Genomic DNA, 27161 nt, shown 5'->3' with positions numbered 1-27161 from the left:
AAAAAGCTCATATGTTAACATTCCATAATCTTCATAGAATAAGATATAAATGATAATGAAAGATAAAATAATTATATTAAAAAAACATTTTCTCTCTTCATAAATGTATTAAATAAGAAAGTCATTGTGTACAATCATTTTTTCTTATTGATTTAAGGCTCAACTTACCCCATAACCACAATCTGAATAAATAAATACACATGATGTATCAGAAGTTATAGCAAACCTGATGTGTGATAGCTGTATAGTTCAATACAATTGTATCCTCATCACCCAATGGATGTCAACACTCTTTTCAGATTTTAACTCCATTTTCACTGGAAGCAGTGATATCCTATAAAGTCCACTGTTGCTTCACCAGCATACTGTAGCCTACGTCAAGTAGGCTAGACCACTGTTTCCCAAACTTTATAGCAAAACAATTAAGACGTTTGCCCGGTACCCAAACTAATGAAAATATCAGATCTACAAGCTCACAACTCTTCACATTGCAATGCGTTGTGAGCTTGTAGATTGGCTATTTACACTAGCTTCCTCCTTAAACATTTGTTTTCTAATTTGTGGAATTTCTTTGATTTTCTTTTATTTTTTCATGAAATTCTTAAAAAAAAATATTTGTATTGATTTTGAGTAGCCTACAAAGGTATCCAATAGCCATAATATGTCAAAAGTACTTTTTGTTTTGTGCCCTTACACCCCCCACCCCCGGTCCAACATTCTTTTTTTATTATTATGTTTTGACATTTACTCGTGACCCATAAAAATTGGTCCGCGACCCACAAATGGGCCCCGACCCACTGTTTGGGAAACACTGGGCTAGACCACCGGGACGTCATCGCTGTCTCCACCTCCCACCCACCAGTCTGACTCTGAGTCTGACATACACACACACACGCACACACACTGGAGTGGGGCGTTTGGAACAAGTGCAGCAACTTTTTATCAATCAATCACACACACACACACACACACACACACACACACACACACACACACACACACACACACACACACACACACACACACACACACACACACACACACACACGGAACACATGGAATAACGGCCAGGATGGAAGACGTCGCGGGGAATTATATGCTCTTTATCTTTTTATTCATATGTAAGTATTGATCTTTGAACAAAGCATGTTACAGTAGCCTATGTCAACGTTTTCCCCAGTATGCGCCCTGAGCGCACTATTGTTTTAAATTGGTGTTGTCATGTTCTCTCAACTTACTTCAAGATAATGTTCCAAAAGATCCTAGTCTTAAAGCTATGGTTGGCTGACACACAGTATGCTGGTTTATAGTTTTGCTCAGTGGTGGAAGAAGTACTCAGATATTTTACTATTTTAAGTGCGAAGTAGCAATACCACAATCTAAAAATACTCAATTAACAATTAAAGGCCTGTGTTCAAAATGTTACTTGAGTGAAAGTACAAAAGTATTGGCATCAGAATATACTTAAAGTACCAAAAGTTAAAGTACAAAAATGTTTGAAAATGCAATGTTTGTTTGATGCAACACCTTGTGAGCTTGTAGATCTGCTATTTTCAAATAGCCTATGTATAAAATAGGACTGAAGTGGTTAATGTATGTTTTAAATATAATCATTTATATCTACAAAGTAGGCCTAACTAGTTGTAGTAAAAGTACACTATTTGCCTCTGAGATGTGGGGTAGACGTAAAAGTATTGAAAATTGGAAATACTCCAGTAAAGTAAAAATACCTCAAAATTGTACTTAAGTACAGTACTTGAGTAAATGTACTTAGTTACTTTACACCACTGGTTTTGGTCATGTCGTTTACATTATGTATTATCTATAGTATAGTCCTAGCTATTTAGCCTAATTGTTGACATATAATGGCAATTTCTGTTGCACCTCGGTATCTCCCTAAACTAACAAGTAGGGTTACCTTTTTACGCAATGGAACAGAATGATGGAAATAATTTGTCCATTGAAATGTTTCTTTATTTTTACATTGCTAGAATGATGTGCTAGAAACCTACAAGGTTTGTTGCAGATGTAAGTGTCTGAGGGTATTATGCGTTTCATTTGTTGCACAGTTCCAGAGACAAAGTAGCATTTATCATGCCACACCTTAATGATACTGCCAGGTAATGGCATGACAGGACAGGAAGTGGTGCCAATGCAGGGTCTCCTTGGTCAAGTAAACCATCCACAACACATTCCTCTGACTGTGCTGACTGCTGAGCACAGTTAATTTGCAGCTGAGCTTGACATGCATGGACTTGTGATACAACACAGATAAGAGGGCTAAATTCCATGCCCTGAAACTGTTCATCATGGCTGTCTTTGTGTTTTAGATCATGTCTAGAGACGCACAACCTCAAAAGACAGCTCTTCATGCAAACTATAGGACTTGATAAAGGGCATGTAGGCTTATTTAATGTGTGGATAATTTGGTATGCTGTCTACTCTCCATGTTGACTCAGACTGATGTGGCCGTCAGCGATAGAACTTTAAGATGATTCAGAAAAAAAAATCCCATTGACTCAAAGGGGAAGTCGAGATGCATCGTTGCTCTCTCGTGGAGAACAATACATTTTCATTGGATTTTAACAAAAATAATTCTGAAAATCATTTTCATATTTATTCAATCCAATGTTTTGATTTATTAACAAATGAATAGAATTACAGTGTCTGAGTCATATCTCTTCTCTCCAGTTGACAGGATCTGCTACTCTCAGTCTTTCAACGTGGGCACTGCCGATGCCAAGATCTTCACAGGACCACCAGGTGAAGAGTTTGGCTACACTGTCCAACAAGTGACAAATCACCAGGGCAAATGGTATGATCATCCGCCAAATCACAGTTTGATGAAAGAAGCCATGATTACATTCAGTGGGAATGTCCTTTCATAGTGCTTGTATGTCAGTAACAACAAGTACAGTGGTCAAAATGGCCTGTTATCATACCAGCTCGATGCAATTCAATTTTATTATAGTGCCAAGTCAAAACAAATAGTCTCAAGAGACTTTATGTAGAGCAAAGGCCCAGCACTTCCCCCTGAGCAAGCACTTAGTGATAATGGCAAGGAAATACTCATTTAAAGCTACACAATGTAACCTTTTTAATTAATAAATTGACCAATCGTTATGGTAGAGTATGTTAATACAATATAACTGACACAACTGCGGTGGTTGTATTTGGTCTTCATGCTCTTCTAAGTTTAAATTTAGATACTGTGGTAGGTTATGGCCACAACTGGTTGACAAGTGGTACATCTTGTTTGTGGTTCCTGTGTTTAATGTTGTTCCCCCTCTCCGCCTGTGGCTTGCTATCTCTTTTAACTATGTAAAACAAAAGAAAGAAAAAGGGAGAGCTTCCCACCAAAAGTCTTGACAACTTTTAAGACAGTACTGGGCAAGGCCTGATGAATAGCTATATTCACCAATTATTTGCAACGCAACAAGCTGCAACTTGTAACCAGTTGCAGCGGCCTGAATTGACCTTTCGCAGGTCGGTACATTTTTGTGATTCTATTGCAAGTGGTTGCAGTTGCAACTTGTCGCGTTGCAAGTCATTAGTGTGGACTGGGCTTAATATCTTACTATCTTTTTGCAATTTTCACCAAATGCTCACCAATGTTCATGGAACGTTTGCCTATTATGACATGCCCAGAATAGGGATGCTAGGGCTCATGTGGTTCACAAGCATTTGCTGTATGTAATTGACTGGATGTACTCTAGAGCTAATGTTTATGGTTGTACTTTCTATAGGCTGTTGGTTGGTGCCCCTTGGAGTGGTTACAGTCAAAACAGAAAAGGGGATGTTTATAAGTGTCCTGTCTTAGGACCAGTAAGCAGCTGTGACAAACTCAATCTTCAGGGTAAGTCACCCCTGACCTCTCCTTCAAACATTAGTAGAAGCATTCAAAGAAACGGTTTAACTTCAAATGCTCCCATGTTGAAACACTGTCGCCCCGCTACACTGTAAAATCCTGAGTGAGTGATTGAGTTAATTTAATTCTGAGAGTGTAGGTTCCATGTGGTTCCATATTTGTAGACTCTCAGTTAAATTAACACTGAGGATTTTATTGTGTACTAGCTTTGTTTATATATATAATATATATATATCATATATATATATAATATATTTATATTTTGATTCATTAAAGATGTTTTTCATTACTCTCTGAGTGAACTGACAACTTCATAGGCTCATTACCATATTAGATTGAAAAGTGACTAGAAGGTGACGTACGCACGCACACCCACACAAAGACATTAAGTATGTAAATTATATTTAAAAAATAGAGAACAACCCATGAGAATGTTCAGCACATTATATCTATGCACACCATGAATAGCAGACCACATATCACTTTTTTTTTTCTAGATTTCCATGTGGTACATAATCTGCTATTCATGGTGTGTATAGATATGAAATGGTGAATTGTCCTCATGGGTTATTTTCTATTTGCTATTCTTATTCACCTGTTCAAACCAATGTTAGAATAAGCCTATGATGTCACTTCCTATCCTTGTTTTTTCATGATGGGTTTTTATAGACTTCATACGTGTGTCTATGTGTGGGTGTGCATAACGTCACCTTCTAGACAGTTTTCAATCTGATATGATAATGTTTCCTTTATAAGTCTTGTTTGTTCCGCATTTTGTCAGCCTCGCACCAAAGAGCAGCTAGTTTGGATTTTCACTCATCTGCCAGAAAGACGCACTCCTCTCTGTGTTTTCTTACTAGTCTATGAATGTTGCATGTATAACACAAATATTGTTCATTGCAATGGAACAACTACAGTACATTAAACAGCCTTGTCATTGTCCTAACAGACTCTATTAGTATTCAAGATGTGAGAAACATCAACATTAACATGAGTCTGGGTTTGACTCTCACCCGGATGCCCACAATTAACGGTTTAATGGTAAGTGCAGTGCGTTTGTGTGTGTGTGTGCGCGTGTGCATGTGTGCGAGTGTGTGTGTATGTGTGCACGTGTGTGTGCGTTTGTGTGTGTGCGTTTGTGTGTGCGTGAGCGCACATGTGTACAGTATGTGTGTGAAAAACACAAGAAATAACGTAAATGTATCCTGTCACAAATTAAAAACACTTTCATCAACAGATTAAACAAATTGAAGAAGAAAAACAAATGTTTTTCAAATTATGAACATAATGTTCATAATAGTAAGATTTGCACAATAAAATCCTCAGCGTTAGATTATCCAAGTGTACAAATGGAACCAAATGGACCCTTACCGGACCATTTGGTTCCATTTGTACACATGTCTTAAGTCCCTTACACAAGTGTTTATTTTGTGTAATAAATTCACATTAATCTAATAAAACAAATTAGTACATTTGCGATAAAGGAACGTACCGGTAATTTTCTTTTTTAAACAAATTTTCACCGCACATAAAAGCATCAACCTGTATGAATGAGTCATCGCCAAATTAATAGTTTGATGTGAAATATTCTCAGACGTAGTTTCGGATCGTTTATTATTCCGGTGTGTACAGACCTTTAGAGGTAAATGAACACAGGATTTTACAGTGTGGTGTGGTTGTCTTTCCAGGTATGTGGTCCTCTTTGGGCACAACAGTGTGGTACCCAGGACTATTACCCAGGGGTGTGTGCAGGAATCAACCCCCTCTTCAAACCTCAACCTGCTTTCTCTCCCGCAGTCCAGAGTAAGAATATCTTCTCGCCATCATACATGCATGTTAGCTTATCAGCATGCTGTTTCTGCTCAAAACATTAGGATATTGACTTAATGGAGCTATTAATAAGGTGGCAATATAAATAGTTAATTGGGGTGTACTGATTTCACCCACAGAAAATCATTTGAGAAATCTGTCTAAACCTATTACACAATGAAATTGTTTTGGTGCAGTGTCTGATGGAAACAAAACACATTTGAGGGCTATCTCTACCTATAACAATTTTCATTATTATAATAATAATGTGTATCTTACTCACATTTTGTTTCGAGGTTGTGGAGGTCCTATGGACATAGTGATTGTGATGGATGGGTCCAACAGCATTTATCCGTGGGCTCCCATGAACGCATTCCTCATGAAACTATTACCTACACTGGATATTGGGCCACAAAGCACCCAAGTATGTGCCAGGATCTTCATCTACTGCTCTCTATGGACCTTAATGTAACAATTAGATCTATAATAGAAAGTTCATTCTTAAATAAATAAACTACAAGTAACTTGGTATAATACACAGTTTTTGTCTTTCGATTGTATTTGTGACATATTTGAGTGATTTGACTGTTTGTGAGATTTGTCATGACATGCATTATCTCTCCAGGTCAGTGTCATTCAATATGCAATTGATCCAAAGATTGAATTCAGCCTCAGTCAACACAAAACCAAAGATGAAGTGCTCGCTGCAGCCTCCAAATTAACACAGATGTCTGGCACATTAACTAATACCTTCCGTGCAATCCAGTATGCCAGGTTGGTATTGTGGTAGATATTTATGCATTATTAATCATTATTAATGTTATTGAATAAGTTATAGTCAACACTGAACAAAGTGTATCTACTTATTTGGAAGTAGTATTGCAAACTTTAACTTTCTATTTCTTCCCATAAATATATGGATCCATTATTAGAATTATATTAATCTGAGAAACTGGACAAAAAGCGAGGGTTTGAGTATGACACTAGAATTATGTTTACTGCAAAACATCAAAGTTAGATTTCTTGTTTTTGCTTTTAACATATTCACTTTTTTGGTGATAAAGACAAATTATGGATGGCAAAAATATAATATTAACTCTAATATTGCATTTTCTGTCAGTCAGTGGGGCTTCGATTCAACCATGGGTGGTCGTACAGGCGCTGCCAAGGTGATGGTCGTTGTCACTGATGGGGAATCCCATGACAGCGACATCAGGGACAAGGTCATTGAAGAATGTGAAAAACAAGGAATTACCCGTTTCGGAATTGCTGTAAGTATCTAATACACTGCCTGGTGATATGATGTTGGTCGGTCGGTTGGTCGGTCGGTCAGTCCATCCAACTTTGTTCCTATACAAGATATCTGGATTGCCATGGAAGTTGTTGTGCGCCTTTATGCTCCCTGGAGGATGAACCCTACTGATTTTGGTGGCCTTTTTCTAGTCTAGTGCCACCCATAGGCCATGATTTCCACTTGCATACAAGCTATCTCATAATCTAATGAGTGGATTGCCATGAAACTAGTTGAGCACATTCATGCTTCCCAGAGAATGAACCCGAAATATTTGAGTGACTCCATGACCTTTTACTCTTCACCAAAATATTGGCAGTCCCCAGGGTTACATGGATTGATAGAGGTTATGTGTATATATGTATATGTATTTTATATATTGGATTATGTAATGTCCGTCTGTGTAGTGTGTAAGTATAACCCAATGCCAGGAGGTGTGTCGAGTAGGACACCTACTGGTTGACAACGGTAATGAAGTTATTTAAAACATGAGCAGATGGCATCAAATCCACGGACGGCATATAAAGTGAATTAAAGTAGGCTATGTGCATGCACATCCCTTATTACTGGTAAATTAGTAGTAGGAGTTCATTACCGGCACAATATTGTTTTCCAACGGTTGGGGAGGACTCAGGTCGTAAATGGCTAAAACAGGGGTAAGGGTAGCACTCGTTTTTCTTCAGGTGATAAACAATTCCGTCCACCACAGCTTGCCAACTTGGACGTTGCGCTCGTCGATGCCCACGGCCAGCGGCTGCTTGTGGCCTAGTGGCTTGCGCGGGGCGGCTCGTGAGCCTCAAGCCCACACTGGAACATTCCTCTCCCCCAAACAAACCAGGGAAAACTATATAGCCTCCGTGGCAACCTTAACAGGAAGGTATCTTGAGTGAGGTGCTGCCATGCAAAAAACACAATTGTAAGTGAGCTGTCCGTGGTGCTGGGGGTGCTTTGTAGGATGTAGAGTAGAGTGTCTCAAGGGGTACATAATCGCCATCAGCCCTCAGGCCAAAATGTCAACCTCCCCCCATTTATAGCCCTGCTAGTGAGAGCATGGAGCTGTAAGGATCAGTCTAAGTAGCAGCACAGGCTCTAATGGTCACTAGCGGGGCTCTTTGAGCAGTCATTATAGCTATTGCGTACTCCCATCACATTATTTATACATAACAATAGTGGTGATTCTTGAAAAAAAAAAGAAAAAAAAGTGAGCTGTAAATACTGCTGTCGGTCAATATACATTAGGACTCTTAGGCTTTCAGAAACAACACCTGCATAACAACATTTAAAGTGTCCTAAAAGTGGCTGTATGATGGTGATTGATCAATAACGCCTTCTAGAAATCCATTGGCATAGGTTACCAAAAGTCCATAAGTATATCATGCACAGTATACATTGCTGCTATGCTCACGCACCTTTTATATCTTATCTCAGGTAACCTCTTCTTCCTCCCTTCTTCTTTCTATGGAAATAACGTTACGATGGGAACTATGCACGAAAACAAATTTCACCCACTTTTTTACCTCTGTAAACCTGTGATGTAAACTGGGATTCTGATTCTGAAAAGATTAAGCAAGTGAGATATTACGACTATCACTTTGAATATCAACTATTGTCTTTTCTTATGGGTTTGTTTTTAGGTCCTGGGTTACTATATTAGAAACAATATTGACACCGACAATCTGATTGCTGAAATCAAGTCCATCGCCAGCATACCCTCACAAAAGTTCTTCTTTAATGTGTCTGAGGAGGCTGCGCTCTCCACAATTGCTGGAGCTTTGGGAAACCGCATCTTCAACATAGAGGGTATTGTGCACATAATTATTTCAAAAATCCTTTCTATTTTCAAAGACTATACATTAATTGTAATTTTTTCAATGTTGTCTCTTATTTAGTAACAGGGTCTGAGATATTTAATCTCCTTCCTCTCTCCTTCTAATCTGAGTTCCTTCTGACATTGTAATCTTTTTCCCCACAAGGCACTGGGAAAGGGGGTGAAAACTTCCAAATGGAGATGTCCCAGGTGGGATTCAGTGCACATTACTCCAGAAAACAGGTCAGTATAAAGCACTGCCTTGTATTCTACTTTATGTTTGACAGGGATTTAAACTTGTGACCGTTATGCCTGTCTTCGTTTTGTGGCATGCTTAGGAATTAGGGTTGTGGTAGGGATCATGGTTTGCGTCGTAGCACCAATTCCACATAGATCAACATGATGCCAAGGCTGTATGCAATGCATACCATCTTTAATCGCCCTCAGAATTCTTTTGAGGCAGTTATGATCATTTCACTTGATATCATACACTACCTCTCATCTTCCGTCCTCTTAATCAGCTGTTTGTTTTTATGCAACTATTGTAGGAACTCCCATGAATTGAGCAACCACTTTGACTACAGCCCCAAATATCATGCACCTATACTGTAGAAACGATTGTTGTGAGTGACCCTGACTTAAGTAAGGAACTTGTCTGTTGGATGACCTTTTACTTGTGTTCTGGTAGAATGTAATGATGCTGGGGGCAGTGGGAGCATATGCCTGGAGCGGCACAGTGGTCCACCAAACCGGATCCAAAGCAGACATTTTCCCATTGTCGGCCTTCGAGGGAACCCTGCAAGACAGAAACCACAGCTCATTACTGGGTAACGATTGGTATTCTTTCTCAACATTTGAGAATGTTATTGGAACAAACCTCACTACAGTATGTGGTTTGTTAGCTCTTGGTATTAAAAGGCCCAGCAGCACAGAATCTCAGAGTTCAGAATCAGAATCAGAGGCGTGCATAACACATCGCACGACGAAAGCCACACCCATGAGCGGGGAAAACAAACTACAGAAACAATTTACGTAGATCTTTCCAACTGTATTTAATGATTCTGTCTATGGATTAGTTCAGTAGTCTCTCGCCTTAATACAGAGTCAGTTAGATTGAAAAACTGTGTACTGTAGGCTTAGAATAGTGCCCTTTTTCAAAATCTGCCTCTATTAAGTATGTCTGCATACCAGCATGGAATACCACAAACCACTGCATGGGTGAATGGGGCTGACCATCATGCAGTGTTAATAAAAATACAGACTATCAAAATGCTACTAGATAGATTATATACAATAAAATCTTGGCCACTGAAGCACTAGCTGACCGTATCGAGCAATAATGTACTATCACTGCCCAAAAAAAATAAAAGAAGAAAACATCAAGAAATAATCAGAAGAGTAAAAGACAGAAGTTTAAGACAAGAGAGCGCAAATGTTTGCTGTTTAGAAATCTAGAAGAGTATGCCATAGGTGTCCTCGTTCCTTCTCATGTCTAATATAAGCCTGAATCCACTTTTTTCTCCTTATTGGCACATTTTTTAGGGGTTCCATTTGGAATCCCTAGAATTTGCATTTAACCTCAATTTCAGTCCTTTTATGCATATTTCCACCATCTTCTTTGTACAGATTTGTCTGATTTTAGATCGACGCTGACTCTTTGACTTGAGTGCATCTCAATCCCATCTACATGTGACATGTGACACACATTATATAGATTCATGTTTTCTTTAGGCATGTCATTATAGGCAAATATATATATATATTTTAATTGTAAAAAACAAACAAACAAAAAACAGATCTACAAGTTCACAACTTGGCATTGTGATTTAGAGTTTTTGCCACCCTTTACAGTAGCGTTTTCTGAACGACTTCTGGAGTAGCCTATACTAAAACTTGAAACTAGGGTTTTGTTATTATGACAACATACAACAGCAGCTTTTCTGTAGTTTTACAATCTTGGTAATCCAGTGACTACTAATAATACTGACTCTAAGGAGCTCAATGAATGTTTTCTCCAATGTGCAGTGAGGGACCGGCCTATTCTTGTCTCTATAACCTTGTGGTATAAATTCACCCCATCACTGGCTTTATTAATGTTTATTTCATTGACTTGGAGGAATTTTGTTTGATGAGGTGCTGGTGCAAGCACGAATATTATATGCCAATTGAACACAAGTTTTAAAATGTTCTTTGCAGTTGTAAAAAGTGTATGTTTCTATTGCGGTTTGGTTTGTAGTGGTCTCTGGACATTTCAGTGAGATAATTTTTAAAAGCAAGTCTACCCTTCATGAAACCATTTGGATACTAATAAGTGTCGTAAAAAAAGATTTATTAACTCAAGAATAACACTGGCAGTTATTTCTGTAGTTTGTCCAAAGTTTGAATTTATGTTACAATAAACCAATGCTAATCACTAATGGCTGTTTTTTTTGTGGCATTCCCAGGTTACTCTGTGACCACTCTGAGTGAGGGATCCACAGAGTATTTTGTGGCTGGTGCCCCTCGCTCCAACCACTCTGGGCAAGTGGTCATCTATACAGTCAATTCCCAGAAAAAATCAACCATCATAGACTCAGTGAGAGGGAAACAGGTACTGATGAGTTTTCTTTAATAAGGCTGCCAAAATTATTATAATTAAGTTAACAGTCCAACTGGATTGTACTGTTTTTACATGATTATCTCGTTGAATAGATGAGAGAACCACCCACATTAGATGAATATGTAGTGTACGTTAGATCCTGATGAAGACCTTTTGGGTCGATACGCGTTGGTCATATTGTTGCCTTGCACAAAATAAATCTTTATATTTTTTGATCAAAGGAGGAGTGCCTTGGATTTCTTTTCTTTGCAAGTCTGCAGTCCACACCATTTGGGAGTTAAGCAGTACTACTTTAAAAAACGTTTGTTGGTCATACAATACAATCTCCATCATCAGATAATGCAACCGATACCAACTGATTGCTGATACAACATACAAGCATTCATTTCTATAGACCATGAATATGTTATTCACTGATTTGAAGATATAACACAATCACACTAACCCTTTTTATTTCAAAAAAATATCCTATGTTTGCAGCATCGATAATTTGAATGAAATCGAAATCAAAGAGTGTCCGATCTTTTCTTGTTCTAGATCGGGTCATACTTCGGCAGCGTGTTGTGTGCCCTGGATGTGGACAGAGATGGGGTGTCAGACCTCCTGCTGGTAGGGGCACCCATGTTCATGAGTGAGCTGAAGAAAGAACAGGGCACGGTCTACCTCTTCTCTGTCACCAAGGTAAACATGAGGCCGATGTCACAGAGTCACTGCACATTTTGAAATACGACTTTCCTGGGCAAAGTATTCACCCTTTATGATGTTCAAAATAAGGAAGGCATTCTTGATGATTCTTGGTGATGATGATGATGATGATGATGATGATGATGATGATGGATGAGCGCATGGGTGGGGGTGGAGGCTGTTAGGGTTTAAGTGTCCTGCTCAGGGACACTTTGACATGTACTGTACACTGGGAGTCGAAGCAGCCGATTTCCAGGCGGCCTCTCTTCCCACTCAGCTACAGCCACTCAGCAGTGGCACTTTCCTTTAGTTTCATTAGCAGCCTCAGCACAGTGGTTGGTCTTCACAGTCACACATCTCTCTGAATTCCAAAGGGTATACTGAACGAGCAGGGTTCCCTCAGTGGTCCGTCTCCAGCCGAGAACGCCCGTTTTGGGATGGCCATCTCCGCCGACTCTGACCTAGATCTCGATGGCTACAGTGATGTGGTTGTGGGAGCGCCCCTAGAGGACAGCGAGAGGGGTGTCATTTACATCTACAACGGGCAGAAGAAGATGTTAAACAAAAAGTTTTCACAGGTACGGGAATACAAACGTGTGTTGTAAAAATGTGTAATTGCGATTGAGGGAGAAAGAATTTCCTCACTGGAAAATTGTGGGTGAGCCTTTTAAAGTCTACTCTAGAGGTACTGTCAGGGACCGAGTTGGTTGGTGAGAGAGAAAAATCATAACAACTTACCGTGGGTGCCAGCATTCTCCCCATTGACTGCGCTTTGCTGTTTAAAGCTTCGGCGTGCGTTACAAGCAAATCCACGCAAAAAAAGCATCGATTCATGTTGTCCCATGATGAGCCTGGCTACAGCCTGGAACCATAACATTACCCTGGCGAGTTACAACGGGGGGGGGGGGGATCGCGCATGACCGGTTTTCCCCACAGGAAACAGATTCGGAGATATAGGCGTTTCAAAGTAGGAAATAGACAGGAAGCGGATGGGAAAAAAAAAATTGTTTCCGGTGAGCGATCTGGCACTTCCTTCGCAGGATTACAATGGGTGCTCCCAGAGCTGCTCTAGCCCCGCCCGCGCGGAGAAAAACGAAAAAAACAAAAAGACTAAACTCACGGTTCAGACCGTGTTCGGCACCGAAGCAGCGGAACCGCCACTATGTAAACACACGGTTCAGACCGTGTTTGGCACCCGATGTGTTAAGAGGTTTCTTTAAAATATTTTTTTGTTTTAACAAATAATACATTTTTGGCCCAAAACAAAGGAGGTCAACTTAAACAAACTGAAGTGAACTGAACTTAACAGCACAAATGACCTAACCAAAATGACACATGAGGGGAACATAGGGAGTGATCAGACCACTACTAACACAAAAGGGGATTTACAAAAACTAACATTTAAACGAAATACAAATAATTATAACAACAAATAACATAAACCACTACAGCACTAACTCATATTAACTAATGAAATGACAATGCAACTGAAATATCAAAAGACACATTTCTTCAATAACCTAATAACAAAATCAAAGTAATGTCCCTCATATGCAAAGGGTCCCCCCCCCCTCCAGTTGGCCCCCTTTCCTTTCTCAGCCAATCAAGTCCAGCGGCACGCCTCAGAACTGATAACAAAAAAAAAACTACATCAACTTAAATGCTGATTAAATGACTCCTGATAAATCAACTTGACCCTAACAGAGCTTAACTAAATGTAAAAATTTCCATCCAACTTGTAATAAATAGTATGACATTTACCCGGGCTCTGTGTTAAGTTATTTATGTTTGTATTATGTACTGCTGAAAAGTACACTAATAAAACAAAAAAGAAAAGTTTCCAACATGTTTTTAGCGCCTTATGTGTGGCTTCTCGGATGAACATCACAGGCAGCGCAGCCTAGTTTTGCTTTGCAAAAGTTTCAACAAAAGAGAGATCTTATGTCCATTATTATTATCAAATGTGACTGTTAGTTTTAATCATGCAATCCTGCAATCTTTTCCAGAGGATCCTTGGCTCTAAATTGGACCCGAAAATTCAGTACTTTGGAAGATCGCTTGATACCTATGGAGATTTGAATGATGATACCATCCCTGATATCTCAGTTGGTGCGCATGGTAAAGTGGTCCAGCTTTGGTGAGTATGCATTGCTCTCTGAGATAAATGGAACCAAAAATCATATATTTTTTGTGAGCGATTACGCTCATAAGTCATTATTGTTTCTCAAATCACATAATAGTACTGATTTGGTACAAGTTCACATCAATGTAATGTTGACTTCCGGGGTGGAAATAATTTCAAATTATAAAGAGAGATCTTCATAAGTTACATAACGCATGTCGTTTGTGTTTTCAGGTCCCGCGGTCTAGCTGTCATCACTGCCAAAGCCTTGTTCACACCTAGTAAAATCAGCATTCTTACTAAGGATTGCATGATAAACGGACGGAAGCTTTTCTGTTTCAGCGCCAACATCTGTTTCAGTGCCACATTCAAGCCCAAGAACCCAGTTGGACCCATTGGTAAATCTTCCATCTTCCCCTAAATGTGTTGGCTTTGTGTCAAGTCCTCAAGTGCTAAACAAGGTGCTTTCAATGTAAGGTAAGCTCTAAAGTGTGACTCCATCTCTCCTTTCAGATCTATCTTATAACTTGACTCTGGATGCTGACTTGCAATCTTCCCGTGTGACGTCTCGCGGGTCGTTCAGTACAAACAATGATCGTCTCCTATCTGGAAACATACAGATATCATCCATGCCTTTGTGTCAAGACTACGAAGTCTTTGTTCAGGTAAGCGATACAGGATCTGTGGATTATTTCTTTGTCATTTTGTTTTTTATTATTTCTTTTGACATTTTTGATAATGTGGAGGACACGTGCAGTGTTATAGAAAGGTCCTGTACATGTGGGGTGTGTACCACTTCAACAAAATTCAAACAAAGTATTTAACTTTTTAAGTCCTGTTACAGGCTGTAAATCACCTGAAATTAACTCTTAACTCTTCATGCCCATCTGTCTTCTTTTCAACAGGAGGCTCCAGACTTTGTCAACTCTCTCAGTTTGAAGGTAGACGTCGCACTCCAGAATGCAAACGCAAACCCTGTCCTGGATGTGTTCTCTCCCAGTGCGTGGGAGTTCTTTGTAAGTGTGATGTAGGATGTCTTTTTCTTTTTTTTAAAGACCTGACTGGAACCATGGACTAATTAAAATAAAAAAAACTGAATCAGCACACTGGATCGTGCTCCCTAGTGAGTTTATCCAATTACCACCATGTTTATCAGATGCTCAAATTACCTTGGTGGTAAATAAACTCTATGGGAGATGTCCTTCTGTTCTGCACCTGTTTTTTTTTTATGTGCAGGGTTTGTAGAATCTTTTGCAGAATTAAGGACTTGACCACTTTATTTCAACGGTTAAAGACCATTTAACTGAAAGACCAAGCTGAACAGGCTTTTTGTGACCGTATCATGACATAAAAGGGAGAATAAAATGATTGCAATTTAATGGCAATTCATGGATGTTTTCTTTTGCACATTTCAAAAAGAGTTACGCAGTGCTCCCAGTGGAGTAACTGGAGTAAATAAAAGATAATTGGAGAACTGACTTAATATTAGGGTTATACATAAGAATACAAAAATGTGAACATATCAAAATGGAATAAGCCTTTCCATAACTCTTCCAGGTCCCCTTTTCTAAAGACTGTGGTTCTGATGAGGTGTGTGTGAGTGATCTAGTGCTGAATGTGAAGAATGTACCAAAGGTCTCCAGGTGAGTGAGCTATTAACCACTTAACCACTTGAACCCTAGCCTCTCTATTCTTGGGGGTAACATTCTCAAATATTCAGAAAATAGCCAATCTACAAGCTCGCAACACGTCACAACACGATGCCGGCTATTTTCGGCAAAGACATTGGTTATTGTGGGGCTGGGGACTGTCTACAAGCTACAAGCTCATAGCGCGGCACGAAGTTGCACCACCCGAGTGCAGGGGTAAAGAGCGGAAAAGCTGTGTGTGATTATATTGCAAAGGAAAGTGACATTTAAAGCAAATTTGCCAATATGGTTGATCTCTCAAATAAGTGTCATACCAACCCTTATAACATTTCTATTACAACATTTTCTATTTTAATCTACTTTATGAGTCTGTCTTAATTGTAAATGGCTCCATGGCATAAAACACATTTTATACACCAATCACATAGCTCATAAAATGGGTGGGTCGGTCGGGAGATAAAAACTTAAAAAATCTAAAGTTTGGGTGACATGTACTCAGTGAATGGAAGCAGTTGAAGGGATTTGGAGAAAAAAATACACAAGGCCTGCGACACTTTAAAAAATGTTCTCACCCCTTTATGATTTATAGTTCGTGTTGCTTTGGTTGCTATGTGAAAGATTATGACTTCAACAAAAACGTGCTATTGTATAAAGCTTGTTTTGTTTAATCTTTTTTATTTTTGTCACAATTTTAATCGTTGCCAATTCCCCTTTTGCATATAGATCCCTGTCACTACCAACCTTTACTGTTGGTCTTGGGCAGGGTGTAGACAAAATGTCTCCTCTGATACACTGGAGTTGCCAGCCTTTTCTTTTCACCTGACAGTGAGGAATTTCACTGGGAGGACGTAACGCATGTGGAGGAACCCACTGTCCGTCCCAGTTCCTCACAATGTTGAACAGGCGCCCTTATACCAACAGAGCAGGGTTCCTAAACTTTTTAGCTCGAGACGCAAAAGAGAAATTAGATGACCCATTATAACCAATTTATAAGCTCAACATACGTGTTGTTGTGAGCTTGTAGATCTACTATTTTTTAAATGTTTATGTATGCAGCCCAGTCAAGCCGGAGGCACCATGGAGCAATCGAACCCTAGTGTGGTGGGCATGAATTGTATAAAGTTAAAGCCTGGTTGCTCTTTAGGTGGACTGTTGAAAATAGTGTTGTGTTTGTTAATTGATTCCAATTTAAACGCTGAATCATTGAAATTAGGGAGTTGTCTTTGTTCCTGCCGTAGCTACAGTTATAACCCTGAATCTGAGTGAAATCAGGACTCTTGTGTTTCAGCCCGTCCCCCGTCCTGATCAGATTCAACAACCAGGGCCTTTCATTTGAGGTTGTTGTCAAGAACAAAAAGGAGAGTGCTTACAACACCCAAGTCTTGGCCACATATTCCAGCAACCTCTTCTATGCCTCCATCATCTCTCCTGTGAGTTGAAAACATTTATACTATGAGCAAAGGATGTTGATGTTGACAAGGCAGTTTTTCCGCTGTTAAAAGAATGTTTGATCAGAAACCATTTACGTTCAAACCACCAAAATTTGTTAGCACATATACTTAAAGCACTTGGCACTTTGAGATTTTCACGAATGTAAAGTGCATTATAAACAAGTAAGACGCGCGAACGCTGGAAGCGAACGCAGCTCGAAAATAACAATAAGAAGAATAGAAAGGAATGAGCAATTACTTGCCATCCGGCCTGAAATATGCACAAGTGACATGGAATTCTTAGATATCCCAATAGATGAACTCGTGTAGATGCTTGTAGATGTGTTATTTTTGACTGTCGCTGCTATATTTTTCCAGCCACACTGTAGTGCATGCAGGCAATGAGAGCGTGACTCACATGTGGGCAGCCAATGAGAGCGTGAGTGACATGGGGGCGCGGCTGCACACATACTGCACACAGACAGACACACAAGCCGAGCCGAGTGTCATAGTATGCTCCACTTGGTCGGAGGCGCGGCTTCGCGATCTCCGCGCCTCCTTCCGCGAACTATCCCTTTAATAATATTATTATTATTAAAGGGATAGTTCACCCCCCAAATGACTTTTATTCTATCGATTAGTTACCCCATGGAGGCTTGAATTCATGGATATTTTTTTTGTTTTTGTCACATTCCTAAGTTACTAATTTGATGACCGGCAGCAGTTCCGGTAGGAGACACAAGTCTCCATTGTGTCTCCTACCGGAACCACTGCCTACCGGTCCGCTGGTCATCACATTATTGGCTTAGGATTCGTTAGGAATGCGACAAAAAAAAAAGATATCCATGAATTCAAGTCTCCATGTGGTGACTAATCGATAGGAAAAAAATATTTTTTAGGGTGAACTATCCCTTTAAGGCACATACAAAGCGTCAGACACTTGCGTCAATGACGCATTCTGTCTGTCTTGACCTGGCGACTTTCTGATTTCCAGACGGCCTTTCGTCTCTACCCACTGCTTCACTTACTGTAGCTTGTGCTCTAGTATAAAGCTTAAATTGTTTCTACAATACCCACATCTGCAGTGTCATATAGCACATATTCACACGCCATGGTGTGAATAACACAATTTATGGGTTTCCACATAAATTGTAAAGTGGTCAGAATGACTGACTAGAACCATGTCTTGAACTGTTCACAGAGCGATGGCACAGTGGTGAAATGCACCTCTACAAAGCAGACACGTGTTGTTGCTTGTCAAGTGGGCTACCCGGCTTTAAGAAAAGACCAGGAGGTATGTGGAATACATGTCAACAATATTTTGTGTGACACTTTTGGTGACATTGCTATACTTTGTCAAACGACCATGTTGTTCTGATGATAACTGACTGTGGTTATTCCATGAAGTATACATTTGTAAGTCATACAGTAATGTTTTACTGTTTTTTTTATTTATCTGTAGGTCAAATTTTGGATACATTTTGACTTTAATCTTGCCCAATTGCAAAACCAAGCGCACGTGAACTATGAGGCCAAAAGGTACACTCATTCTTTCTTATGCTTAAAATACACTTTTTGCCCCTTTCAAACAATATACAGTATGCAACATTGTGCTTCTGTCATTTGATTCATAGTGACGGTAAAGAGGACAGACCTGCAGACAACAAAGTGGACATAACAGTTCCTGTCCGATACGATGCAGAGATTGTAATGTCCAGGTGATCCAATCCTCTGATTCAGCGGATTCTTTTTGAACTACATAGATATTTTCGAGTGTTTTGTCAAGCAACATAACCAGGTGTTGATTGGCATAGCATAGCATATGCCTCACAGCATTCATTTGTAATGGTTCTATTTGTTTGTACTGTCAGGTATAAAAATATCAATTTCTACGTGTCAGAGGAAACCAACAAAGTGATAACAATGGTGAAAACCCTAGACGACATTGGTCCAGAGTTTAAATTCTCTCTAAAGGTACAGTAAAGGAATGTGTCTGTACAATACCCTGTCCTGTTTTACACATCATAAAATATATTGAGATGTGTTATTGGACATAAAGAAAATGGTGTGTCTATGAAATATGCTTACAGATTTCAACAGGTAAATTCCCTGCCAGCCTGCTGTATCTGACCATAGCTCTACCTATGACAACCAAAGCTGGTAACCCACTGCTCTATGTTGCCAATTTTGACCAACAAGCAGTGAGTATTCAGTATTCATTTACAGTAAATTGCAGCCAGAGTTTCACATTTTGTTTCACCTCATGAATGTCTTGGTTGGTACGCAGCTTGTCTGATACACATGTTTAAAGTATCAAAGTTAAAAAATAAAGTTTTATACAGCTATATAAGACAGTGGTTCTCAAAGTCCAGGGACCACCAGGGGTCCTTGAGGGGGTTCCAGGGGGCGATGAGACGCGCTGTGAGCTTGGACATGCTTGGACATTTTCAAAGAAATCTTGAAAATCTTTGAAAAATTGGGAATATTATGGAAACATGGGGATCCCTGGCAAAACAGTATTTTCAGATGGGGGTCCGCGGCCAAATACATATTAATTTGGGGGTCCTTGACATGAAAAAGTTTGAGAACCACTAATATCAGACTGATGAGCATACAGAACATAGAGTACCATCAGACAGTGTTCTTTGCACATTTACTACTTATAGATCAGGATTAATTCTTTTTTTTCCTCCCTGAGTTGTATGATGAACATAATACAGTGTAGTAATGTAGTAAATGGACTGTGATGACCTGTCTCTTCACATAACGCAGGGCAGCTCCGTAAGCTGTGATGCTTCCAGCCTGATCAACCCACTGAAGATTGGTGTGAAACCTCACACAGCTACGTTTTCTAAAGAGAGCCTCAGAGGCACTAAAGTGCTGGTCAGTCACTCAAAACACCACATTCAGTCAAAAAAATATTTAATTGTTCATATTTTGCCTATAATGACATGCCCAAAATAAGTATAATAGGTTGAAAGTGGTTACAATATACAAATATTTCTCTGTATTGGAAAATGAGCGTGCATAAAAATAATTCATGACTTTTTGTACAGGTGTATAGTATATTGCAATAATAATGTGTGGTTGTCACAAAATCCCACCTGGACATGCTTTCCAGTACACGGTTTGGGAAACAAATGCAATGCAACAAGTGCAATAGAGTATCAAATCTAGCGAGAGACGTCATGTGTGTGCCAAATGAGGTCTGACGTCACTACTGTTGTCATATTATGATAAAAATGTCAACAGTGGGTTTATTAACGTATCAACATTTATCTACACAAATCACTAAGTGGCACAACAAAATTCACCTTTTCAACTGTTTTAGCAGAGTATCAAAACATTTAGCCATCATTGCCACTTGGGGCCGCCATTGTACACAAAGTTAGAAAACTCTCCAATGCAGATTTTAATTTATAATGTAATCCAACTACAACAGATGAGGTCATATAACATTAGGCTTGCACTATTATTTCTAATCATTATTTTTTACTTCACAGGACTGCAAAAATGCAAACTGCAAATATATAAAATGCGTACTCAAAGACCTCCAAGAAAGGAGCGAGTACTTTGTCAACGTTACAACCAGGATCTGGAGCGGCACCTTCACTTCCGTAAATATATTCATTAATAAGCCTCCATTTTTCATCACAATTCTCAGTACTGTCAGCATATTTTGTGTGACACAATATTTTGTATTTATGTCTTTGACACAGGCTACATTTCAGAACATTCAGCTTGCTTCCAGTGCAGAAATTGAGAGCTCCCAGCCTGATTTACTCATCATCAGCGTTAATAAGCTACCGGTACGTTAACATTTTCAGTCACTTGCTCTACTGTTGATATAAAAGACAGCATTGACAATAAGCTGTGTGATATTTTCCATTTCCTACATTTAGAATATATATTAAATCTATCTCTGTTCATGACAATGTTGGGTGTATCTCTTAACAACAAACAAGTTCAAAAGAGCGTCAGTCCACCAGTTTAGAAACGGTGTGATGTTACTCTCGGATAACTGTGGTCTACTCAAGATTCAAGATTTTTACATAAGATATTTAGTTTTTTGGTTCCTCAACTTTGTAGCAGCAATAATAAACAAATAGGCTAACAAGAAATGATAAAGAACAGCAGCAATTGTAAGAAAGAGAATAAAGTATATCAATTGGTGTACTGAATATAGAAGAAATATATTGTTTTTGTAGATGGGCTGGAATTATAAAAGTAAAAATAATGTTATAGGCCCCTCATTCTCTCAGTGAAAAACTAAAAGAAAGAAGAGTGTTGATGGTCTTTGTGACCAAAACATCAAAACAGTCTTCAATAGAGATTGATAACGGTTTATCCAACAGTGATGATCACGTCATAATAACATACTGAAAGCCCCCTCCAGCCAATTTTACTTCCTGTTTATCCCCTTAATGTCCTCACCAAACCACATAGTGGTTTGAAATGACACGTGCCTCTGGAATCAGTGGATAGCACTACAGGTTGGTATACTGTGTAGGTAAAGGTACTGCAGGGAGGCGTCAATGATATGCAGAGGAACAGCATGCCACTGTGTGACCTCCCCTCTTCTCCCCCCTCCTCCACCCACAGGTGGTGCTCCTGATCAATAAACCTGGAGAAACAGCAGATGTCCCGATGGGGGTGATAGTGGGCAGCGTAATTGGAGGGCTGCTGTTGCTGGCCCTGTCTGTTGGAGCACTGTGGAAGGTGAGTGAGTGTCTATATGCTAAGGAGGTCAGCTTATGAATATACATTTTGAGAATTCACACACGTTCCTGCAATCAAGAGTTGATGTCCCAAAGCTAGAAACCCGCCTAGCAACCCGCCTTGCAACCCGCCTCTAGAAACAAGAGAACCAATTGACCTGTGATGTTTGCACACAGTGAATGTTGTCTAGACTTCCATTTCAAATCATGTATTCCTCACCCCACATGTTTGCTCTTTCCAAGTGATTCAAGTCAATAGTAACATTATTAATAAGACAGACAAGACAGGATGGGATAGGATAGTATAGGACAAGTCAGGATAGGATCGGATTGGATAGGTTTCCATAGGAAAGGATAGGACTTGATAGCATTGCATGAGATTGGGTTCGGGATGAATACCACTCATTCCTTCATGTACGGCAACACTACTGTGTATCTCCACAGCACACAGCTGTGTACCTGACTTTTGTTTCTACAGCCGTGTACCTGAATATTATCTTTTCATTTTCTAGTTTGGCTTTTTCAAAAGAAAATATAAGCAGCTTCTGGCAGATGGAGGTGAAGATGATGAGAACGTTGCACTTGAGGATGAGGGGCTGTGACCTGGAGAACAGCCAGTCTTCTCTTTGGTGGACACTCAGGATGAATGCTACTGTTGCTCAGGCGTTCTCAGAAAGTTGTAATGGACAATAGCTCAACTGCTGGGTTTTGGGTAAAATAGAAGATATTCTCAATGGCACTATTGTTGATTTCTGCTGCAACCTGCAGCCTGTGGATAACTCAATATTTGTTTCACCTTACAAATGATTGTTGTTAATCTACACATTTTTGATTGTCTGGACCGTACTGTACATTGACCAATTGTTGTTACGCACTGGATTTTAATAAATGTTTCTAAATATTTATATCAATAATTGGGGGGAAATCTTCATGGAAGCATAATCTTAATTTTCAAAATGACCGTTTGTGGCATGCCTCTGCAGTGTCTTGGAAGTTCACTTTCTGTATGCACCTTTTTGAGGTAGGGGTGTAAAGATTTGATCAGGTGCTTTATAAAACATTCATTAACTATTAGATGGATGCTAGGTTTATTGCTAATGCTTACTTGTTGTTATACAATTTACAATTTAGGCATTAAGCAGCCGCTCTTATCCAGAGCAACTGGATAAGATCGGAATATGCAGAACGCTAGTGAATAAACAACACGGTAAATAGTCACATAGTCAAATAGGAGTGCAGAGAGAACAATGTAGTGCCTCAACTACACTAGGATACAAGGTAAACAACGAACCTAGCATCTGTCTAAACAACATGCTAACTAAATAATATTCTGTACATTTGCGGTCAAGAAAAAACAAATCCAAGTAACAAAAAATGAGAACAAGTGACCAAGATATACAGTAAGCTGCATAGTAAACTAGCATCTATAGGACAAAGGTGACAAAGGTTAGATCTATCCTAGTTATTTTGCAGCATATCCTTACTCTCTTAGCACTCCGGTTCCACTTAATCAAAATGTTACATCCATATTTTAAAAAATAAGTTTCAATGCTTTTTTAGGCATCACAGAGGCAATCACAGGAACAAACGTGTTTCAGCTCTTCTGGCCTTCATCAGCGTTTGGACCGCCTAAATGGACCAGTATAAACAATCACAGTCATTAATACACTGACATATTACAATACTGGTGACATCTCACCACAATCACCATAGTATACTGTAAGCTATAATAATAATAATAATATTAATAATAATGGATTTTATTTATAATGCACTTTACATTTGGGTACATCTCAAAGTGCTAATACTATCCAACATAAAAAGTATAGATGAACACATAAGATTAGAAAATACAAACAATGAAATTGAAAACTGCAAGGCTCACAAAATAACAATGTAAATCCTACACAGCCTCCATTTTCCCTCTTTTTCCCATTTTCACATCTGCTATTCTTCGGCCAATGGGCGAATATAATTGTTTCAGGTATGTGATGCATAAAAACTGAATGCTGCTTCTCGTGTTTAGTTGGGTTCAGAAAGAAAACCTTTCCCAGAACATGTGAGAGTCCTGGGTCGTTCATGGTGTAGCAGCCCAAAATCAGAAATGTATTTCCAACATAAACCATGGCAGACATTGATGCCTTTTATCGAGATGTATAAATATGAGTCCACTACATCACGTGAAGTTTGGCCAATCAAATATGGGTGCTACGTTTGTGATGCCCACCCACAAGGCAATTTGGATAAGATTTCTTCTGCAATGTACTTTTATTCTCTTATTTTCTTTTTTCTTTTTCTTATTTTAAATATTCTGTCTTAATGTCTTAATTCTTCATGTAAAGCACTTTGAATTGTCTTGTTGAAAATATTCCTTGGCTTGGATCTGAGATTATGAATTCACAAAACGTGAACAATAATCACACACAAAAAACAAAAGAAAATTTATCCAGTGGTTTGTGAGATTAGCTGCAGACAGATACACAGACAGAAAATGCTCTTCGAGAAGGCCCGCCCCCTAGGTGCCATGGTGTAAAAGGTGGACATTTAGACACTCATTTCATGAATTTGTAGTGCTGGTCTTGGAGGATCTTTGCAGAGGACTTGGCGTCATAAAACAGCTCGTTGATTTCCTCCACCTGTTCCCTTTCAACCCTATCTTTGCCCTGGACTCGCCCAAGCAGATTGGCTGGGGTCAATAAATACAATGCATACCTGAGGGTGGTCTTGTCGCCAATCTCTCCCAAATGAGTTAGTGCGTCGTCGCTGATATTGATGCCCTCAATCTGAGCACGGATCTTGATGATCTGCTTCATTTCCTGTAGCGGGTACGGCATGGTACGGATAATCATGACTCTGTCCAGTAAGTCCAGGGGAATTCCGTGAGGAGAGCTGATGTCCTCCGTCCCCCTGACGAGGCAGTTGCCCCTGTTGGAGGCAAAGACAACAATTGGGGCAATGGTGCTCTCCAGGGCCCGATGGAGGTAGGTGAAACATTCAATGTCCAACATGTGCACCTCATCCACAAACAGCACACCAGGAACTAACTCAGCCACGCCCTGGTCGATGTAGCGGTTCACCACCTTGTTAATCTCTACACGCAGCTTGTCTGTGATCTCCGTCTTCTTGGGCTTCATCAGTTGTCCCATCAGGGAGACAATGTCCTGCCCGCCCTGGGGTCTGGCATTGGCAATGTCCAGGTCATGTAGTGTGACGTCTTGGATGATCTCTTTCTTCTTATGGGCGTCACCTTTGGGCAGCGGTACATATTCGTCAGCCTCCAGATCGAATTCTGTGGCAAAGGTGTCACAACGACCTTGTCTCTTAACGGCTCCGCTGTTGGCTTCGATGTAGATGACGTCTCCCACTTCCACGCGCTCCTTTTGCAGACTCTCATAAATGCTGGGATCCAACTTGAGTTGCTTGGTGCCCTTGCTAGTCTTTAGCCCAATGATAACGTGGCTGATGGTTTTTCCATTACCTCCCATGGGATGCTTTGTCTCACTGGGAGCCAGCTCTGTCACCTCCCCCTCATACACCTCCTTTGACTCCTTGATACGCAATCCTATGGCCCTCCTGAAATTCTCCATCAGCACCTCTGTTTTCTTTATCTCTGATGAGTAGACCTCACTACCTACCATGGGGCAGAATGGGACCTTGTTGCCCAACTCCTGTGCCATCGCCAAAGCAAGGGCAGTCTTTCCTGTGCCTGGAGGCCCAGCAATTAAAACTGCCCTTCCTGCCATCTTCTTTGAGCGGATTAACTCCACAATGATACCACAAGCCTCCCTTGCCTCCGCCTGTCCCACGAGACCAGCTGCTGTCTGCTTAGCATTACCGGCCTCGTCTAACCCAAGTCCTTTCACATGACTGTGTGATGCGATCCGCTGAGTTTTCGTGGTGCTTTTCACCTCCTCGATCTTCATGTTGCGTTATACTTGGCAAAGGCACGATAAATGCTAGAGGCTCTGTCTATTGCACTTTGATCTATCAGTTTAGCTGGCGTGCAAACTCAAAAGAGAAGCACTAGTCCAATATTTATGATAAATATATACAAATATTGAAAACTTTTTAGAAATGTATTGAGCTGAGATTATTTGAAGAGCTAATCAACATATTCTATGACACATCTTTTATGTGCTATTTACATGAATATTTGATGACGTCACCCCTCCAGTATGCTCTGATTGGACAGTACTCTGTGTGTGTGTGTGTGTGTGTGTGTGTGTGTGTGTGTGTGTGTGTGTGTGTGTGTGTGTGTGTGTGTGTGTGTGTGTGTGTGTGTGTGTGTGTGTGTGTGTGTGTGTGTGTGTGTGTGTGTGTGTGTGTGTGTGTGTGTGTGTGTGCGTGCGTGTGCCTGCATGTGTGTGTGTGTGTGTCTGTGTGTGTGTGTGTGCGTGCATGCGTGCATGCGTGCGTGCGTGCATGTGTGTGAGTGCGCACACGCGTGCAAGGCAAGCTAATCTTGCAAACTCCTGGAACAATCAGCACCAATACTTTCCTGTGCTACCAGTAGGCCGAGAAAGTAACTCCCAATATTTTCACATTTTGTGAATTCATTCTTTGTGACACACATACAGGTATTTGGGGACATGGCCGTGTCCACCATTGTCATGGAGGTGCAAACAACAACAGGTATCATCAGCATTTTGTTTGTGAGACGGATCGTATACAGTGATATTCTTTTCTGTACTAGCACAATATCATGGTCACGTATCCAGTGAAGGGACCTGCAACAACCACCATCCACCAATGAAGACAGAAATAATATATTCATTACCTACTGTGTATAATATTCATTTTTTCACAAAAAGGAGTCAAAAAAGGAGCCACAAACACACACTTCCCCTATTTGCATAGAGCGTGACATCACTTCAGCTACAAGAGTCATCTCAGATCCAGCATCCCACCGCCCTTCCATATATGGGCAAGACTCACACTGTCACTCCACATGATGTCAGCACACAGCCCGTTCACCACAACTCCATATATTAACGCCACTTGTTGACATCTTAACCTTGTGCCTTTTCAGGACTTTTACTGAAGCAAATCAAAAACAAAAACAAACAAATCCAAAAACAATAAATGTATTTTATTTGTCTACCAACACATCAGTACTGTTTTGGGAAAAAGATGCTTATGTTGTCTTTAAAGGAGTAGTTCACCCCAAAAAATTCTCTCCGGAAA

General features: G+C 39.9%; 2 protein-coding genes across 2 annotated transcripts; one reads left to right on the top strand and one right to left on the bottom strand.

The window, feature by feature from the left end:
- The first annotated feature begins 885 nt into the window (after positions 1-885).
- On the top strand, positions 886-22891 carry itga2.2 (integrin, alpha 2 (CD49B, alpha 2 subunit of VLA-2 receptor), tandem duplicate 2). Its single transcript, XM_084056225.1, has 31 exons — positions 886-961; positions 1057-1121; positions 2692-2815; positions 3747-3856; positions 4818-4909; positions 5557-5671; positions 5974-6101; positions 6303-6451; positions 6798-6948; positions 8603-8768; positions 8942-9018; positions 9464-9602; positions 11220-11365; positions 11912-12055; positions 12433-12636; positions 14065-14195; positions 14415-14578; positions 14694-14845; positions 15086-15196; positions 15738-15823; positions 17118-17259; positions 18461-18553; positions 18722-18798; positions 18894-18977; positions 19131-19233; positions 19350-19460; positions 20032-20142; positions 20763-20876; positions 20979-21068; positions 21862-21978; positions 22490-22891. Exons 2-31 carry the CDS (start codon positions 1073-1075, stop codon positions 22577-22579), a joined length of 3570 nt encoding a protein of 1189 aa, XP_083912351.1. The 5' UTR covers positions 886-961; positions 1057-1072; the 3' UTR covers positions 22580-22891.
- Positions 22892-24529: 1638 nt separating this feature from the next.
- Positions 24530-25900, bottom strand: LOC311043071 (ruvB-like 1; the record flags this gene model as incomplete). The annotated part of the gene is made up of 1 exon (XM_084054219.1): positions 24530-25900. One exon carries the CDS (start codon positions 25898-25900, stop codon positions 24530-24532), a length of 1371 nt encoding a protein of 456 aa, XP_083910345.1.
- Between the last annotated feature and the right edge of the window lie 1261 nt (positions 25901-27161).

This window comes from Gymnoscopelus microlampas, assembly GCF_963454915.1.
Source record: "Gymnoscopelus microlampas genome assembly, chromosome: 4".
Lineage (NCBI taxonomy): Eukaryota > Metazoa > Chordata > Actinopteri > Myctophiformes > Myctophidae > Gymnoscopelus > Gymnoscopelus microlampas.
This window is presented reverse-complemented; position numbering and strand designations above follow the sequence as displayed.

Coding starts and splice junctions, on each gene's coding strand:
- itga2.2 (XM_084056225.1), top strand. CDS start 1,073: ATGGAAGACGTCGCGGGGAATTATATGCTCTTTATCTTTTTATTCATA. Junction 14,846..15,085: donor ACTACGAAGTCTTTGTTCAG/GTAAGCGATACA, acceptor TCTTTTCAACAG/GAGGCTCCAGACTTTGTCAA. Junction 18,978..19,130: donor GCAGAGATTGTAATGTCCAG/GTGATCCAATCC, acceptor TTGTACTGTCAG/GTATAAAAATATCAATTTCT.